Raw genomic sequence first — 18560 nt, 5'->3', positions numbered from 1 at the left:
TTGCTTTGGAAAGGATGTAACGCCGGAAATGCATATCCTCCTATTTCCATCTATTGTACTATAATATTTTTCCTTGTTTTGTTACCTCAAGATATGACATTTCTGTCTCTTTATATATTGTAATTGTTTTACTGTTTGTATATACACTCCTGGAAATTGAAATAAGAACACCGTGAATTCATTGTCCCAGGAAGGGGAAACTTTATTGACACATTCCTGGGGTCAGATACATCACATGATAACACTGACACAACCACAGGCACATAGACACAGGCAACAGAGCATGCACAATGTCGGCACTAGTACAGTGTATATCCACCTTTCGCAGCAATGCAGGCTGCTATTCTCCCATGGAGACGATCGTAGAGATGCTGGATGTAGTCCTGTGGAACGGCTTGCCATGCCATTTCCACCTGGCGCCTCAGTTGGACCAGCGTTCGTGCTGGACGTGCAGACCGCGTGAGACGACGCTTCATCCAGTCCCAAACATGCTCAAAGGGGGACAGATCCGGAGATCTTGCTGGCCAGGGTAGTTGACTTACACCTTCTAGAGCACGTTGGGTGGCACGGGATACATGCGGACGTGTATTGTCCTGTTGGAACAGCAAGTTCCCTTGCCGGTCTAGGAATGGTAGAACGATGGGTTCGATGACGGTTTGGATGTACCGTGCACTATTCAGTGTCCCCTCGACGATCACCAGTGGTGTACGACCAGTGTAGGAGATCGCTCCCCACACCATGATGCCGGGTGTTGGCCCTGTGTGCCTCGGTCGTATGCAGTCCTGATTGTGGCGCTCCCCTGCACGGCGCCAAACACGCATACGACCATCATTGGCACCAACGCAGAAGCGACTCTCATCGCTGAAGACGACACGTCTCCATTCGTCCCTCCATTCACGCCTGTCGCGACACCACTGGAGGCGGGCTGCACGATGTTGGGGCTTGAGCGGAAGACGGCCTAACGGTGTGCGGGACCGTAGCCCAGCTTCATGGAGACGGTTGCGAATGGTCCTCGCCGATACCCCAGGAGCAACAGTGTCCCTAATTTGCTGGGAAGTGGCGGTGCGGTCCCCTACGGCACTGCGTAGGATCCTACGGTCTTGGCGTGCATCCGTGCGTCGCTGCGGTCCGGTCCCAGGTCGACGGGCACGTGCACCTTCCGCTGACCACTGGCGACAACATCGATGTACTGTGGAGACCTCACGCCCCACGTGTTGAGCAATTCGGCGGTACGTCCACCCGGCCTCCCGCATGCCCACTATACGCCCTCGCTCAAAGTCCGTCAACTGCACATACGGTTCACGCCCACGCTGTCGCGGCATGCTACCAGTGTTAAAGACTGCGATGGAGCTCCGTATGCCACGGCAAACTGGCTGACACTGACGGCGGCGGTGCACAAATGCTGCGCAGCTAGCGCCATTCGACGGCCAACACCGCGGTTCCTGGTGTGTCCGCTGTGCCGTGCGTGTGATCATTGCTTGTACAGCCCTCTCGCAGTGTCCGGAGCAAGTATGGTGGGTCTGACGCACCGGTGTCAATGTGTTCTTTTTTCCATTTCCAGGAGTGTATATATATATATATATATGTCGATGTATAATTGGTTGTTTTGTAAATATTATTTGTATTTTTACGCTGGGTCTTGCCTAGGGAAAACTATGCTATCGAACGAATACGTCGATAGGTCATGTGGAGAACCAGAGTATTTAGGATCTTTGGTAGTGTTAACTCTGCCGCGTGGAGCGCGGTCAGAGCAGAGGGAGTCTGGCTTGGGTGGTGCAGTGGAGCAGGTGTGTTGTGTGAAGCTCCCGCGAGTTGCCGCGCTTTCGGGGTTTGGCAGAATGTAATTGCGCTCGACTTGCGATGATAGTTTCTGACATGGTGTCACGGACGGGAAGCATTAGCTGGCGCACATCAAGAGCCCGTTTCGTCTGTGACCGTGTCGAGAAGAAGGCGCGCCAACATCCAGCTTCAGCAACAGCGACGGCCGACAATGAGTGACTGTCGCCACCTCCTCGATCGACGGCTTCAAACCTTCAATCAGCCAACAAAGAAGACTGGAAGCACGTAAAGTTTTAGAACTGTATGGCAGACCTCAGCTTTTCAAACTTTTAAAATTGTTGCATCACAAAATTACAGCAACTTAGCATGAACGTTTGTTGCTCATTGTCCCAATTGCATTACCAAGCAGGGTCCCTTCCTTTCCCGAAATGAACCCGAGTGTCGTTGAAATTCAAACTCCAGAATTAAAGTAATATAATCCGATTTCACTGCTTTAATTTCAAAGTTCAGTTAAAGTATTCATAGCTGGCTACAATATTTAGATTACACAAGCACAAATTAAGAGTGCGAGTTTTGTTACCGTATTTTAGCTTACCTGTGACTGCAGCTCAGCTTGGTACGTACTAAATTTTACTATTGTTAATTGTTCAGAATCATTTAATTCAAGTTCAAAGTTAAATCTCTTATTTCTAAATTGCGTAGATTCAAGTAGCTTTTGAAATGATTGTTGAGGTAGTCCAAGACTAACCGTATTTTACTGAATTTCGATGTGCTTCAGAAAGAAAGCTCACTATTAACTTCAGTCACTAAATTAACTTTCGATTTTCCGGTTTTATTAATTCTTTTGCTAAATTAAGTCAGAGTTTGGCGAAATTTATTACTTCTGACAAACTTTCAGTTTTCACACTGCTCGTGTCAACCTTCAGTTGCCACGCTTCTAGTGCTAATTATATGTGTAATAACCTTTCTTTTTCAGTTACTATAGTAATTGTCCTTAGGACTGGCGACCGTAATTTCCCCCAAATCTCAAATATCTAATTACCGCTAGTTAATTGTTAACGTAACGGCCGCACATTTACTTTCTTTATTACCTTTACCCCTTTCCAAAATTAATTTCCACCAGTTTCATTTCCTTTTTCCTTTCATTTAGATTTAACCCTTTCCTCCCTCTTTACCGACAAATTAACTTCGGTGACGATTGCTTTTCCCAAATTTCCATTAGGTACACGCGGTTTAATTTTTCACTGTCATTAAGGTCGATAAGTGAGGGGGAGGTTACAAGGACACGGCCTATATCTTTCCACAGCCTCAGAGAAAAAGTTGTGCTACATATGTAATGACTTCATCAACTTTGGGAGGTTAAGGCGCACGCATTGGGTTTTCAGGGATCAGTTTAACGTTTTTAATTTTACTTTCACATAAGATGAAGTTTTTGTCTAATTTGTTGCTCGTTTGCTTCATCACAAGCCATACGCATTTGTAACTCAAGTTCTCACAGACAAATAAGTCTCTGTTGACAGTTAACACGACACTCTGTTTTATCTGGCATGTAACACAATGCAATGATTGTTCCCTAGATACAAAATGATGCAAACCATAGACCAGGTCGTAGCGCTAACTTGGTCATGTGACTTGGCACAACCACGGATGTATTCAAAGTCATATGTAGGATAACTTGGCCAGTGCACAGAAACGCATTCCCGTTCTCAGCCTTTGTGAGTCCACCCATCTGTCCCGAAGGAGCAGCAGCTTGCTTATCGCCTACACAATTGTGAGCTTCGTCTGTTAACAGAAACGTTCTCTGCCCGCCTTGCCTACAGTGTGGGAACACAGGCCTGTTCACCCCAGTTGAAAAGCAACCTTTCTCAAACGATATTAAAGAAATCCATCATTAAAAGAATGATTTTCACATCTCTCCTAGGCCCATTCGTCAGCTTCATGATGAACTGCCTGTCATTTCGTTAACGGTCACAGTTATTGTGGTGTTTCTATATCTAGTAATGTACTGTGGAAAATATGAACACTTTGCAATTAAAATAGTAGTCACTATGAATTTATGTTTGGTGTATGTTAGTCCACATATTTCTGTGTACAAAACGGAGCTAACATATTGAATGACTTTTTTTTAACTTGAGGCGGATTACATGTAGTTCTCTGTCTGATGCAGTTTAAGCGTAAAGCTGTAAGCATTGTGTTTTTAATAATAAACAACTGAATTGTCGAATTACTTGTTAAACTGTGTGGGACCGCGCGACTGCTACGGTCGCAGATTCGAATCCTGCCTCGGCCACGGATGTGCGTGATGTCCGTATGATAGTTAAGTTTAAGTAGTACTAAGTTCTAGGGGACTGATGACCTCAGATGTTAAGTCCCGTAATGCTCAGAAATGGTTCAAATGGCTCTGAGCACTATGGGACCTAACTTCTGAGGTCATCAGTCCCCTAGAACTAAGAACTACTTAAACCTAACTAACCTAAGGACATCACACCCATCCATGCCCGAGGCAGGATTCGAACCTGCGACCGTAGCGGTCGCGCGGTTCCAGACTGAAGCGCCTAGAACCGCTCGGCCACCCAGCCGGCATAATGCTCAGAGCCATTTGAACCATTTGAACTTGTTCAACTGGCATAACCTGTTTATATGATTGTTTAGAGATTCGCTAGCTGTAGCTTACGAGTTCTACGAGATATGTGTTTATGTGAAGGCTTATAGCTGTGGAACTACACCCTTCTCCCTCTACCACACTGTCCCGTCAGAAAGGAGACTCCTACCACTACCGTTGCCTCCTACTCCAGTGCGCCTTCTGTGCAGCTAGAAGCCAAGTAATATTATACGCTGTCTACCTCGCAGTGCAAGTATGAGAAGTAATCGCACAAAATTCTTCCGTGGGCTTCCTCAACGGCCTACTGTTGACGTCGTTAAATTTATGGAAAGTCCACCACAGAATTTTTCGTGAAAACAGAGATAGAATCAACAAGAGTTTTATACTAATATGCGATATCATTGTCAATCTCTTTAATATAATTGTTACACAGAGTAGTTTAATGGTTACAGAGTAGGTAAATCATTAGTTTATTGCATGTATCAAGGGTCTTCACATGATTTGGAACAAACGTATCCAGGGCACAGGCATACTCAGGGGGCAAGAAGTGCCCCCCCACCCCTCCTCACCCCTGCTTTTAATTTGGAATACAATATTAATATGCTGATTGGATAACCATCAGTTCTCTTGCATGTAATAATTTTTAATGTCACCTATGAAACTTAGTTCTTAGACATGACGTGTCTCGAAACTTAACAACTTCTCTGTCTCCAAAATGCGCCCACTCCCCCAGGAAAAATTTCTGCGGAAGCGCATGATCGAGGGATATTTAACGGTGCACATAGTATCATCAACGATGGGGTCAGCGTGATCAGCAGTGGATTCTTTCATAAAATAAACAACTGCCTGACGCGTAGCACTCGCGTATATGACATGAGCTTCAGTGAGGTCTATATGTAGGGTGACCATACGTCCCGATTAATCGGGATTGTCCCGTTTTCTGAGGCTCAAAAATTTGTCCCGACTTTTTTTTAAAAACAAGCAATTTGTCCCGATTTTCAAGGATTATTTTCAGACATCTACAAACTGGTTAAAATATTTTCTGAGTGTCGATTTTATAAACTATCAACTGAAACTGACATTCCGTACGTTGGTACCCCATGATAATGTACAGCTTAAGCATTATAATTGTTGCGTACTCTTATTTTCTTTGCTTTTGCTTGCCATTGTTGTCAGTACTCAGTATCAGTTTCGTGAAGTGCTAGCACGTCGTGGCGATGCCGAAACGAAAATCAAAGTTTTCGGAAGAGCTCCAGAGGAACTTTTCTTGCATCACTGCTGGAGACAATGACTGTTCAGCAAAATGTAACGTATGTAACAGTGCTGTATCCGTGTCTCATGGTGTTGCTGCAGGTCTCAAGCATCGTATGGAATCAGAGAAACACAGGAACAATCTTCGATCGGCAGGTTCGTCGCAAAAAATGACGAGATATTTTGTAACTTCAAATACACAGGAACAGAAAAACGTAGCTGCAGCAGAAGGAACACTGTCAATTCAAGTTCTTAAAAGCCACCAAAGCTATCGTTCTAATGACTGCAGTGTTCAACTAAACAAAAAAAATTTTCCTGATTCTAAGATTGCAGCAAATGTTTCGTGTGGAAGAACAAAGTGTGAAGCAATTATAAACAATGTTATAGCTTCGCATTCCCAGAAACAGGTAATAGCTGCTGTAAACAGTGCAAAATACTTTTCAGTATCTACTGATGCTAGCAACCATGGGCATCTGTAAGTGAGAGTGGACCGCAGACGAAATTGCTTGATCTTGATGAATTGCAGAACGAAAAGTCCGAAACATTTTTCAATTATCTTTCTCATGTTATACAGTCATCCAGTATCATCTCAAAGTGTGTTGCATTTGGTGCAGACAATGCTAACTGTAAGTTTGGGGGGTTAATGAAGAAAGAGGGTAATAATGTTTTCACACATCTGAAAGAAAAATTGAAAAACTCTAACATTGTTGGCATAGGTTGTCCAGCACATGTTGTTCATAACACACTTCAAAGTGCTTGTGATGTTCTACCTGTTGATATTGACTGCATTGTCATGAAGTTGTACAACCATTTTCAAATTTTTTCTATTCGTGTCACTGAATTCTGTGAATTTGTTGGTGTCATTTACAAAAATTTACTTTCCTTTTCCAAAACAAAGTGACTTTTATTGTTGCCAGCCATAGAAAGGATCTTGAAAATGTATGAACCTTTGAAATCTTACTTTTTGTCAGAGTCTAACTCAAAGTGCCCTGCAATCTTAAAGAGTTTTTTCAGTTCCTATAAATGAATATTATTTACTTTTTGTACATTCACAAATGAATGTTTTCCAACAATCCATTCTGAGCGTTGAGAAACAGAATAATTCCATTTGTGAAGTGTTAGCAGTCTTAAATAAAGCTTTGACGAGTCTAAATTCAAGGAAACATGAACATTTTGTACCACCAAGTGTAAAAAAACTGCTGAATGATTGTGACGACCAGTCTTAAGAAATTTGACAGCAGTATCAACGTTTTATGATGCTTCAGTAGACTATTTATCCTCATGGTTACAGGAAATGGCTGAGTTTTCTGTATTCTCATGGATGATGCTCACAGAACCACAAGAATGGTCAGTAGTTGAAAATACTTTAATGTGGCTAAATGAAAAGGGCATTCTAGTAAATGACAGCCTCTTATTTTATGAAATAGTTCATATATAGTCATTTGTAAAACAACAAGTGGAAACAGACAGTGAACAATGGAATCAGTTGATGGCACATGAAAAATGGTGTAGGTTTTCCAGATCTTGCCAGTGTAATGAACAGTTCAGAGAATCGCTTAATATAGCGCAGTACTTCTTTTCACTCTCTGCCCACAATGCAAATGTTGAAAGAGTTTTCATCTTACTATCGTCACAATGGACAGATGAGAGGAATAGATTTACGGTGAGGAGCGTTAAGTGTATTTTACTGAGCTGTTTAAACTTCAGTAAATACAGTTGCACTGACTTCTATTCATACCTATTAGGCAAACTTGAGTTGCTGAATGAAATTTCATCTTCGAAGAAATATGATTGCAGTGTGGAATCCACAAAACCATAAATTCCTTGTGTTCACTAAGAACTTTTTTGTAGTGATTGTTACTGTATGTCTTTCTACATTTTGTATTATAAATGTTAGATTTCTTAATAACTAAATTTCTGAAAACTTGAAATGTACTTCTTTCCAGTCTTTCCATTCTTTGTTTGATTTTGCATTCACACACTCACACACACACACACACACACACACACACACACAAATATCAGTGAAGGCTATATTTACAGAGGAAGAAGAAATATTAGCATTAAAAGTGATATTTAAAGACAAATAAAAATTGCCCCACTTTCTGGCCAAGAAAATGTATGAAACTCCCACTTTTGTCCGAAGAAAATATGGTCACCCTATCTATATGTCAGTTGATACGCTCAGTGGCGCAGCTACGCAAGCGTTTTGCTCAGTTTTTCATTTCCTTTACAACGCCGTTATAGTTCTCGTATTCGCTCGGTACTGAACAATTTAAGCTTCCATCAATTATGTCGATGTGAGTTTTCCTCTGACTTGCAATTTTTTTTAATATAATTCCGAGCAGCTGTACGAGTCATATGAGACATGGGACGACATCTTCCGTTATTTTGTAATTTTAATTTAATACCGGTTTTAATTTATACTCCGGTGAAAATTTTTAGTAATGCTCCACAAGCTCATTACAGTGAGACTCGAATCAATATCCTAGCTAAACGCGTTTCCACGCTACACCAATTTACAACTTTATACAGAGCTAATGCGTTAACTGTCACGCGCATGCGCCGACCTGCTGCGATGACGTCAGAGGCAAAACAAATACTACGCGACAAATGCGCACAGACATGATCTATCTGTCATGGACTCGACCACTGTTTACAAATTGTTGGTCTCGTAGATTTAGCGATTCAAATCTGACGGTATTTTGTCACACAAGAAAGTTTGAGCGACGAGCGAATAGACGTTCTCACGTCAGAAAGGAGTGTCATTGCTGAAAATGCGAAGAAACGTGCCAAAGTGGAATAAGTTGACGGTGCCCAAATTAAAGCAAGAGTTCACGACGCTGAGCAGAATGTGATTTAAGTACCTAGAAGCAGAGGGCACACAGTAAATATCTCATACGGATAAAAGCGCCATTAGGCACAATGCAAAAAAATACTACTAACTCTATGAAAACCCCGCAGCTTTGTTGAACAAACTTAAAGGCTATCAAGAGAAAGGGAGAAAAACTTTCTGCCTGTGGGATTTGTTTTTAAAAGATGGCAGAATAAACGAGGCGCCATGCGTACAAACCAGGCGACGTAATTTCAAAACAGGCACACTATATTAAATTTTTACGTAATAAGAAAGCATGCTATTTAACCCTCCTTGTACACTGGGGTCAAAATGAACCCATAAGCACATTGGAAGTGTATATCTCCATTGTTTTCAGTACTATTATTTTCAACATATGTGACTTTCTCCCTCTGAGTCAAGTGCATCCAATGATGTTTTGATCATTTTTGTGTTTACAATCTTAGCAACTACAGTAGCAGTACATGTGTTCCATTGTCAGAGATATCAGTACGGCTTTCGCTTATAAATTTAGACTCGTTCGTTTCCGCTACAGGGACCCTTACCTCAAACTGATCCAGTTATCCTTCTCCGTCATCGTAGAAAGTTCGTACGATCATCATGCAATCACCTTGTATATACAGGGCTATTACAAATGATTGAAGCGATTTCATAAATTCACTGTAGCTCCATTCATTGACATATGGTCACGACACACTACAGATACGTAGAAAAACCCATAAAGTTTTGTTCGGCTGAAGCCGCACTTCAGGTTTCTGCCGCTAGAGCGCTCGAGAGCGCAGTGAGACAAAATGACGACAGGAGCCGAGAAAGCGTATGTCGTGCTTGAAATGCACTCACATCAGTCAGTCATAACAGTGCAACGACACTTCAGGACGAAGTTCAACAAAGATACACCAACTGCTAACTCCATTCGGCGATGGTATGCTCAGTTTAAAGCTTCTGGATGGCTCTGTAAGGGGAAATCAACGGGTCGGCCTGCAGTGAGCGAAGAAACGGTTGAACGCGTGCGGGCAAGTTTTACGCGTAACCCGCGGAAGTCGACGAATAAAGCAAGCAGGGAGCTAAACGTACCACAGCCGACGGTTTGGAAAATCTTACGGAAAAGGCTAAAGCAGAAGCCTTACCGTTTACAATTGCTACAAGCCCTGACACCCGATGACAAAGTCAAACGCTTTGAATTTTCGGCGCGGTTGCAACAGCTCATGGAAGAGGATGCGTTCAGTGTGAAACTTGTTTTCAGTGATGAAGCAACATCTTTTCTTAATGATGAAGTGAACAGACACAATGTGCGAATCTGGGCGGTAGAGAATCCTCACGCATTCGTAAAGCAAATTCGCAATTCACCAAAAGTTAACGTGTTTTCTGCAATCGCACGGTTTAAAGTTTACGGCCCCTTTTTCTTCTGCGAAAAAAACGTTACAGGACACGTGTGTCTGGACATGCTGGAAAATTGGCTCATGCCACAACTGGAGACCGACAGCGCCGACTTCATCTTTCAACAGGATGGTGCTCCACCGCACTTCCAGCATGATGTTCGGCATTTATTAAACAGGAGATTGGAAAACCGACGGATCGGTCGTGGTGGAGATCATGATCAGCAATTCATGTCATGGCCTCCACGCTCTCCCGACTTAACCCCATGCGATTTCTTTCTGTGGGGTTATGTGAAAAATTCAGTGTTTAAACCTCCTCTACCAAGAAACGTGCCAGAACTGCGAGCTCGCATCAACGATGCTTTCGAACTCATTGATGGGGACCTGCTGCGCCGAGTGCGGGAGGAACTTGATTATCGGCTTGATGTCTGCCGAATCACTAAAGGGGCACATATCGAACATTTGTGAATGCCTAAGAAAAATTTTTGAGTTTTTGTATGTGTGTGCAAAGCATTGTAAAAATATCTCAAATAATAAAGTTATTGTAGAGCTGTGAAATCGCTTCAATCATTTGTAATAACCCTGTACATACCTTTACAGGCGCCGCGCCCATAACTTTGACGTTCTGTAGCGTCGTTGGATGAAGTTTCCGGACACGGGTTCCTATTCATAGTATTAAGTACTCACTCCCCTCTAGGAATTTGTAACGCGAGTTTCCAAACACCATATATGTATTTAAGTGAGGTCATTAAAATACTGCGAATATATCCGGTGTTAATTTCTTGGTACTCAGTGAAAAAATGTTGTCAAAGTGTGTGAGGAGTATTATCAAACAAAAGCGACAGTCAGTGCTTACAAGGGACACCCCCCATCACACCTCACCCCCTCCCCCCTCAGGTTTAATTATAAGTTGACACAGTGGATAGGCCTTGAAGAACCGAACACAGATCAATCGAGAAAACAGGAAGAAGTTGTATGGAACTATGACAAAAATAAGCAAAATATACAAACTGAGTAGTCGATGCGCAAGATCAGCAAAAACAAGGAGACTGTGAACTCATGGGCGCCGTGGTCGCGTGGTTAGCGTGAGCAGCTGCGGAACGTGAGATCCATGGTTCAAGTCTTCCCTCGAGTGAAAAGTTTAATGTTTTTATTTTCACACAATTATCAAAGTTCAGGCACTCACACATAATCAACTTCGCTCTCCAAAATTCCAGTACATGTTCAGATTTGCTTGGACATATGCAGGATTTGACCGTCTACACACGGAAAAATTTGAAAACGTTAAAAACATGTGTTTTGACAGAGCACAGGGAAAACTGTGCGACTGTGAAACTGTTGCATTCATTTGTTGCAGTTTATGTGACAAACTCTTATGTTTTCATCCTTTTTTTTGGGAGTGATTATCACATCCACAAGAAAACCTAAATCGGGCAAGGTAGAAGTTGGGTGGGTCGGCAACATATTCCTGTCATGTGACGCACATGCCGTCACCAGTGTCGTATAGAATATATCAGACGTGTTTTCCTGTGGAGGAATCGGTTGACCTATGACCTTGCGATCAAATGTTTTCGGTTCCCATTGGAGAGCCACGTTCTTTCGTCTACTAATCGCATGGTTTTGCGGTGCGGCCGCAAAACACAGAAACTAAATTTATTACAGTGAACAGAGACGTTAATGAACGAACGGACAGATAATAACTTTGTGAAAATATAGAAAGTAAACTTTTCACTCGAGTGAAGACTTGAACCATGGACCTCTCATTCCGCATCTGCTCACGCTAACCACGGGACCACGCCGCTCCTGGGTTCACAGTCTCCTTGTTGCCAATCTTGCGCATGAACTACTCAGTTTGTGTATTTTGCTTATTTTTTTTCATAGTTCCACACAACAACTTCCTATTTTCTCAATTGATCTGTGTTCAGTTTTTCAAGGCCTATTCACTGTGTCAACTTATAACTAAATCTGAGGGGGGGGGGGGGGGGGTGCGATGGGGAGGTTCCCTCGTTAGTAGTTGTGCTACGCAGGGCACTGGCGCATAGACGTGTAACGTTCTACAGTGCTCCACTTGGATAGCTGTTGTAGTGTAAGTAATTGGAACCTCCCCTCCCCGTTTCTTGGGCGTAACAGGACTGTGCTCCTACCCTGGCTAGGCTTTCAGCTAGCATTATCTGATAGTTGCAGTCGAATAGCAGCGAGCAAGTAACAAAACAAATTATATCAATCAAGGAAAATGACTATAAATATTAAGAAAAGAAATAAGCTTCAAGTGACAGAAGGAAATACGTACGCATTATCATTAGCGGTACGTTATACATTAGCAATAAAGGTGAGTAAGCGAAACGTCTAGTTTTCCTGATCGAGTCGCTCACCGAAGTGGATCTGGAGCGCATCTGGGAGAAGGTAGGTACTGGGGCCGATGCCCGCCGGCGTCGGCGGCCGCAGCCGGCCGAATCTTTCTGCGCGGTCGTACATTGCCGTCACCAGCTGACAGCTGCAGCCAGCGACCACTGACAGCGTCAACTCGCGTAAACAAACGACATCTTTTACTCTGTGCAGCACAGAGTTTACACCAAAGACAGCTCGCGTTTCGTACCTTTCAGACTATAACCACAGTCCAAACACAATAGTCGCCACATTCCGTCTTGTTTTTGTTACCGACAGCAGAGCCTCAAGCGGCTAGCAAGAGGTACCCCGGAGTACAATATCGGCGGAGTGCAAATACTATCGTATATGTTGATTTTTAACATAGCTCTTACAGTAGCGAGCGTATCTAGTGCTATAAAAATCGACAGTAATGAAAACACGACACTACTATTGTCATTCTTTAGTTTTCAAGGATGCTGGAACGTAAGAAACGGAACATTACATGACAGTTTATTCTCTTGTAACGTATATTTACTGAATAATGTCGTTTACTTTTAGAAACAAAAAAATGCTAGTAAACGCAAAAAGACCTGACTTTTTTCAAAAATACGTCATATATCTACCCAGCAACATGATTTTTTTTTCGCTACACTTAAAGCCAAATCAGTGAACGTGGGATGTAAGAAACCTATATCGAATGGAATACCTACGTTATTTAATGTATCAAATAAGCTACCACGCCAGCACCTGAAGGGAAATTCGCGTGGACATCATAATAAAACTTCATAAAAATGCATCACGAATTCCTTCGTTCAAAAAAATGGTTCAAATGGAACTACTTAAACCTAACTAAACTAAGGACATCACACACATCTATGCCCGAGGCAGGATTCGAACCTGCGACCGTAGCGGGTGCGCGGTTCCAGACTGTAGCGCCTAGAACCGCTCGGCCACGCCGGCCGGCTCAAAATCAATAAAACTGTTTCCCAACACAACTATTGTCACTACATCAGAGGCACAAACGGCAAGAATGTTCAAGCCATTCGCTTTTGATTTACAAAAATACTCGTGTATTAAAAACTCGAGTGAAGATTAAGAATCGACGAACCATTAAAGCCTACAAAAATTTTTTACGTGTGAATGAAAGTGACTATCATACTTATCACAGACAAAAGCAGAAATATATGATTTTCATGCATGAAATATTTATTTATATTCTCTTGCTGTCAGTGGAGTATACTGCAATTATGTACGCATTCGAAAGTATCTCTTCATGCATAAGTTATAGCTTACGTCATGTGAATTAGTGAAATTGGGCTATTTTTACATTTATTTCACCATAATTCATGTCCGTTGATAATTTACTAATGGATGGAACGGAAAAATATGACAATTATTTCGTTCATTCAATAGAAAAATAATTAAAACAATCATAGCCCTGACGACACATATGAGCGTCCGCTTTCTCGCCACTTGAAGCGCTCGTTAACTCCAGCTGTCAAATGGTAACAACTGTAGATATTAGACTGTGTTATAACCATGGAGGTAAAAAAAGAAGGAAGGTGTCATTACGTCACAAACTTGAAGCCGATCTCCGTCATCTTAACAAACCCAAAGGTTCGCCGTGGTCATAGATCATATATAACATAGACCGCGCATGTCCCTATCTGTGGCGTGTTAAGGCTTGAAACTAACATCTAACTCGCGGCAGAAAGTCGAGTTCCTGTCTTCACGCGATGTGTGAAGTGGAGCTGACAGTTACAGTTTTTTCCCATTTACAGCTGATATCAAGCACAGGTTTACACGATTCAACGAACTGTAGTACTACTGTTACAAATGTAGGACTGCAGTTAACATAGTTTCTCCGAAATTCCTGATAATAATAAGCAATGGTTATCGTTTTTAACTGTGCTCAAGCTGACAAATATTGACAGTTCTTTTTAACAAGCGACAGAATAGTTGTTGTTTAGCGGATACGATTTTGTGGCACTGTGAATTCTTGTAGTTTACCGCTGCCGCAGAAGTGGAAGACGTTATAATAATTTTGCACGAAGCATTAGTTTTCTAACGATTCCACAAGAATGTCTGTGAAATGTTATACGCTTTTGTAAGAAAGTAAATTCGTTTATTTGCATAATGCCAGGTATTTACACAAAATAAGCGCGTATGTTTTCTGACTTTCTCTCAATCCAGTACAGATACCGAAACGATACCAAGACAGGAAGCATAAAATATTACAAAACGTTGATTATACTTGCGTAGTGAGCTAGACATTAGCAATATGTCGTCTTAAAATCTTAGTCATTCATCAATTTTTGCATCCAAGCACCAACAGCCATCCTAACTTTCAACTCACGGATTTCTCTCTGCAAGTATTTTGAAATAGTTCGCTTTCACAACTGAGATTTTCACCGGTTTGTGAAGTGAGTACGGTCAAAACAAGACTTCTCTGGGCATATATTCACTGAAGAACTGTAATTTTGTTGCTAGTAAACAGATCTGTCAGTAATTTTCACCTGGCCGCAGGTGAAAACGATAATCATCGCATTAATGTTAGGAATTTCGTAGAAATCGGAGTACCTGTGCTACTACGTGTATAATAGCAGTGAGGCAAATTACTTTCTCGTTAAAATCAGTGCTTCGTTTCAGCTATAAATGTGAAAAAGTGGGTCATCTCCACCCCACACAGTGCGTAATAATAGAAATTCAGCGTCCTGCCCCGAGTCACGTGACTTAGATGTCGGTTTCAGTGTAATGACGTCACGCGCAGTCTATGTTATCTGATGTCTATGACCGCGTTGATACTTTCCTGTGAGGTCGCTCTGACGTGCCCACGGGCGACTAAGGATACTCTTTAGTCGGTCATAGACGTTCCTGTGCCCAGTTTGTATAGCCCTTGGTGCTTTCATTGAATGCACACGTAGTTCTTTCATCAAAAATGCCAGCTTGCGTTGTTTACGGGTGTACTAATCGATCCGATCGTAATCTACAGTTCGAAGAGATCACATTTCATTCGTAAGTGGCGCAATTCAAGCATTATTTTCTTTTGTGTGCATGAATTATTGTTGTATTGTTTATTTTTATTTTAATGGATTTATTTCTGTCATTCAACTTCAGATTTGCCTTGCTTTCTTAGTGTCCGTTCTTTCCCTTCTTTCCTGTGTTTTTCATTGCCTTCCAAGTCGCAAACGCTGCGATATCTGAGCCACACTGTATCAACGGTCTCGTCCGCGCATAACACACGGCTACGTAACCGCGCTGATTGTTGGGCCACCATCTGATGCCCTAAATTACTCTCGCAGTAATTATTATTCATTGTTCACATTTCCTCCCTCTTTAAAAAGCATTCTGGCTAGAATAGCCGGAGACAGCGGTCATGTGTGCGTGAGTTTTGTGTGTGTGTGATTTTATGTACGAGGGTAATCCCAGAAGAAAGGTCTCCTATTTTTTTATAAGTACAGAACTCTGTTTGTGTGGCAGTTGGTCACACTGTTATGAATAGTGCTTCACGCACTGTGTGTAAACATTCGCACGCCGCGCTGAGGCCCTCGGTCTTGGCTTGGGAGCCGTTTGAGAATGGAGCTCCCGTTGGATGTTACCGCCAAGTGCGAATTGCGCGCAGTTAATCGGTATTTGAACGCAAAGAGCACTGCGCCGATTGAAATCCATCGCCAATTGACGAAATTGTATGGTGAGTCGTGCATGGATGTCAAAAATGTTCGTAAATGGTGTAGAGAGTTTGCAGCTGGTCGGACCGAAATTCACAACGAACAAAGGAGCGGGAAACAGTCAATTTCTGAGGAGACATTGTTGGAGGTTGAGCAAAGAAGCACGCGTGAAGATCGGCGAATCACCCTGGATGATCTCTGCACGTTGGTTCCTTATGTTTCCCGAAGCACCGCTCACAGAATTTTAACGGAAGCATTGAACTACCGAAAGGTGTGCGCAAGATGGCTGCCACACATGCTGACTGAGGACCACATGCGGCAACGAGTTGATGCTTCCCACGCATTTCTTCACCGTCTTGCAGCCGAACAGGACAACTTTCTGGACTCAATTGTCACGGGTGACGCAACCTGGGCATACCACTTTACACCTGAGACCAAGCAACAATCGCGACAGTTCATAACTTTATGAACAGCATGGCGGCGAGCTGATATGACATGGGCATACAAAAACTGCCACAGCGTCTACAAAAATGCATCGACAGAAATGATGATTATGTTGAAAATAGCTAAATGTTCAAGCTGTAAACTGATGTAAACCATTGTAGAAACAAACAGGTCTATGTACTTATAAAAAAATAGGAGACTTACTTTGGGGATTACCCTCTTATATGTGTGCTGTGCTTCCTTTCTGATGAAGGTTTTGACTGAAAATTTATGTGCACTCTCATTTCGTTGTTCCTGCCTTGTGCTCGGCATGCGAGTAGCAATCTATCCGTTTACAGTACAGTTATTCCTTCCTGAAATTTGTTGTAAGTGATCCACTGCACTTCAAGCGCAGCAGTGATGTGCGTAATTACAATAGCAGAAGAAAAAAATGATAATCATTACCCCACCTTAAGGTTGCCTATAGCATAAACTGGGGTTCACAATGCTTCAAGCAAAAGTTTTGATCACTTGCCCATTGATGAGAAATGCCTGACACAGGAAAGCAAAATCCGAAACAAAACTGAAAACGATTCTCTTTGAGAGCTCCTCCTATTCTGCGGAAGATTGTCTATTACTGTAATGTGTAAATACTGGTGGGCAGGAATTACTGACTAACATCTCTCTGTCTTTAATTAAAAACAGTAAAAGCTAATAAATTATCAGCATGGAGGTATAGTTACAAGAAAATTGATGTCTATATATAATGACTCGTTCCATATCATTGCGATTTATCGTGCAGATGATACATGGGACATGAAACTAGTAACTAACTATTGGTGTATCACAAAGCATGGTACAGACCTACACACTTCGAAAACCTCAAAATGAAATACAAAAGTACAATCAAGCAGATGGTCAAAGTAAACGTACATTTGAATTGTGCTATGTTTGGTTATTCCTGAAAAACTGATAGAGTTACTGGCGAGAAATATTCACGAAAAAAAAAGAAATAGGCTACTGTTGGAAAGGTAGGTTTACTACACCTTACACAGGGTAGGGTGTTATTACTTACCGGCCGGTGTGGCCGAGCGGTTCTAAGCGCTTCAGTCTGGAACCGCGCGACCACTACGGTCGCAGGTTCGAATCCTGCCTCGGGCGTGGATGGGTGTGATGTCCTTAGGTTAGTTAGGTTTAAGTAGTTCTAAGTTCTAGGGGACTGATGACCTCAGCTGTTAAGTCCCATAGTGCTCAGAGCCATTTGAACCATTTGTTATTAGTTCAAAGTTACTCACATACATGTTAAAGCAAAATCTCCATGTTAAGGGGTCTTAAGCGTTCGATACAATTCCCTTAATCACATTTGTAGAATTCCATAATGCTGAAAGATGTTTAAAAATACTACATCGTTTTTTTACCCTGTAAGTAACCGTTACTGGCCACACACTGAATGACGCATCTTAGATACGATTTCAAAGTGAGAAGATGGATAAACAATAGTGAGGCTAACGCACTGACAGTACAGGGTGGTTGGGGAGGAAAGGTCAATATTTTACACAGTGACAGTATAAGTAATTCTGAACAAAAAATGTTATATGAACATAGGTCCGCAAATGCTTCGTTAGGGAGTAAGGGGTATTGAAAGAAACTTTAATTCTGCAAAATTGATGTGCACAACGTGAACGTATACGCAATTCAACTGGACTGTAACGTGATTTTCTTGAAAACAATGTTACAGAGAAGTACAGTTGTGTTTCACATTTTTACATCATGTTTATTTACTTTGCATTTAGTACATACTGCATTACAACACGCATGTTACACGTATTCAGTTGAAAAAGATGTACCACGTCTCCTACAGACGGCTTTAACACTAATCGTACAGATGTTGTACAGTTCACAGAATAGATTCGACTATCCTACCATGAACGTCAATGCACTTTTGCACTCTAGCGATAGCATGTTGTGTTGCTTGTTCGACAGCCTGTGGTTGGTTCCTAATCAATTCAGCAGCGCCCATGATGCGACGAAGCAGTTCACCTCGTGTATTTACCTTCATTTTGTGCACCTCTGATTCCGTCCAACCCCATAAACAGACATCAAAAGGTGTACGGTCAGGTGATCTTAAGGTAACATATGGAGGGGCACCGTCATGCTGAAAGTGTATTCCAGTTCGCTTGGCTAAAGGAACGTCTTCCAATATTTCCCCAAATGAATTTTCCAAAAAGTGCAGGTACCTC

General features: G+C 42.1%; 1 protein-coding gene across 1 annotated transcript in view; it reads right to left on the bottom strand.

Annotated features, from left to right (window-relative positions):
• Positions 1 to 12337, bottom strand: part of LOC126101258 (sperm-tail PG-rich repeat-containing protein 2-like) — a 124845-nt gene extending 112508 nt beyond the window's left edge. The window contains exon 1 of the mRNA XM_049911945.1: positions 12235 to 12337. Coding sequence (XP_049767902.1) covers positions 12235 to 12337 — 103 coding nt within the window. The remainder of the gene's footprint in view (positions 1 to 12234) is intronic.
• Positions 12338 to 18560: the final 6223 nt, after the last annotated feature.

This window comes from Schistocerca cancellata, chromosome 9 (genome assembly GCF_023864275.1).
Source record: "Schistocerca cancellata isolate TAMUIC-IGC-003103 chromosome 9, iqSchCanc2.1, whole genome shotgun sequence".
Classification (NCBI taxonomy): Eukaryota; Metazoa; Arthropoda; class Insecta; order Orthoptera; family Acrididae; genus Schistocerca; species Schistocerca cancellata.
The sequence above is the reverse complement of the archived record's forward strand: the minus strand, read 5'-3'. Positions and strand labels throughout refer to the sequence as shown.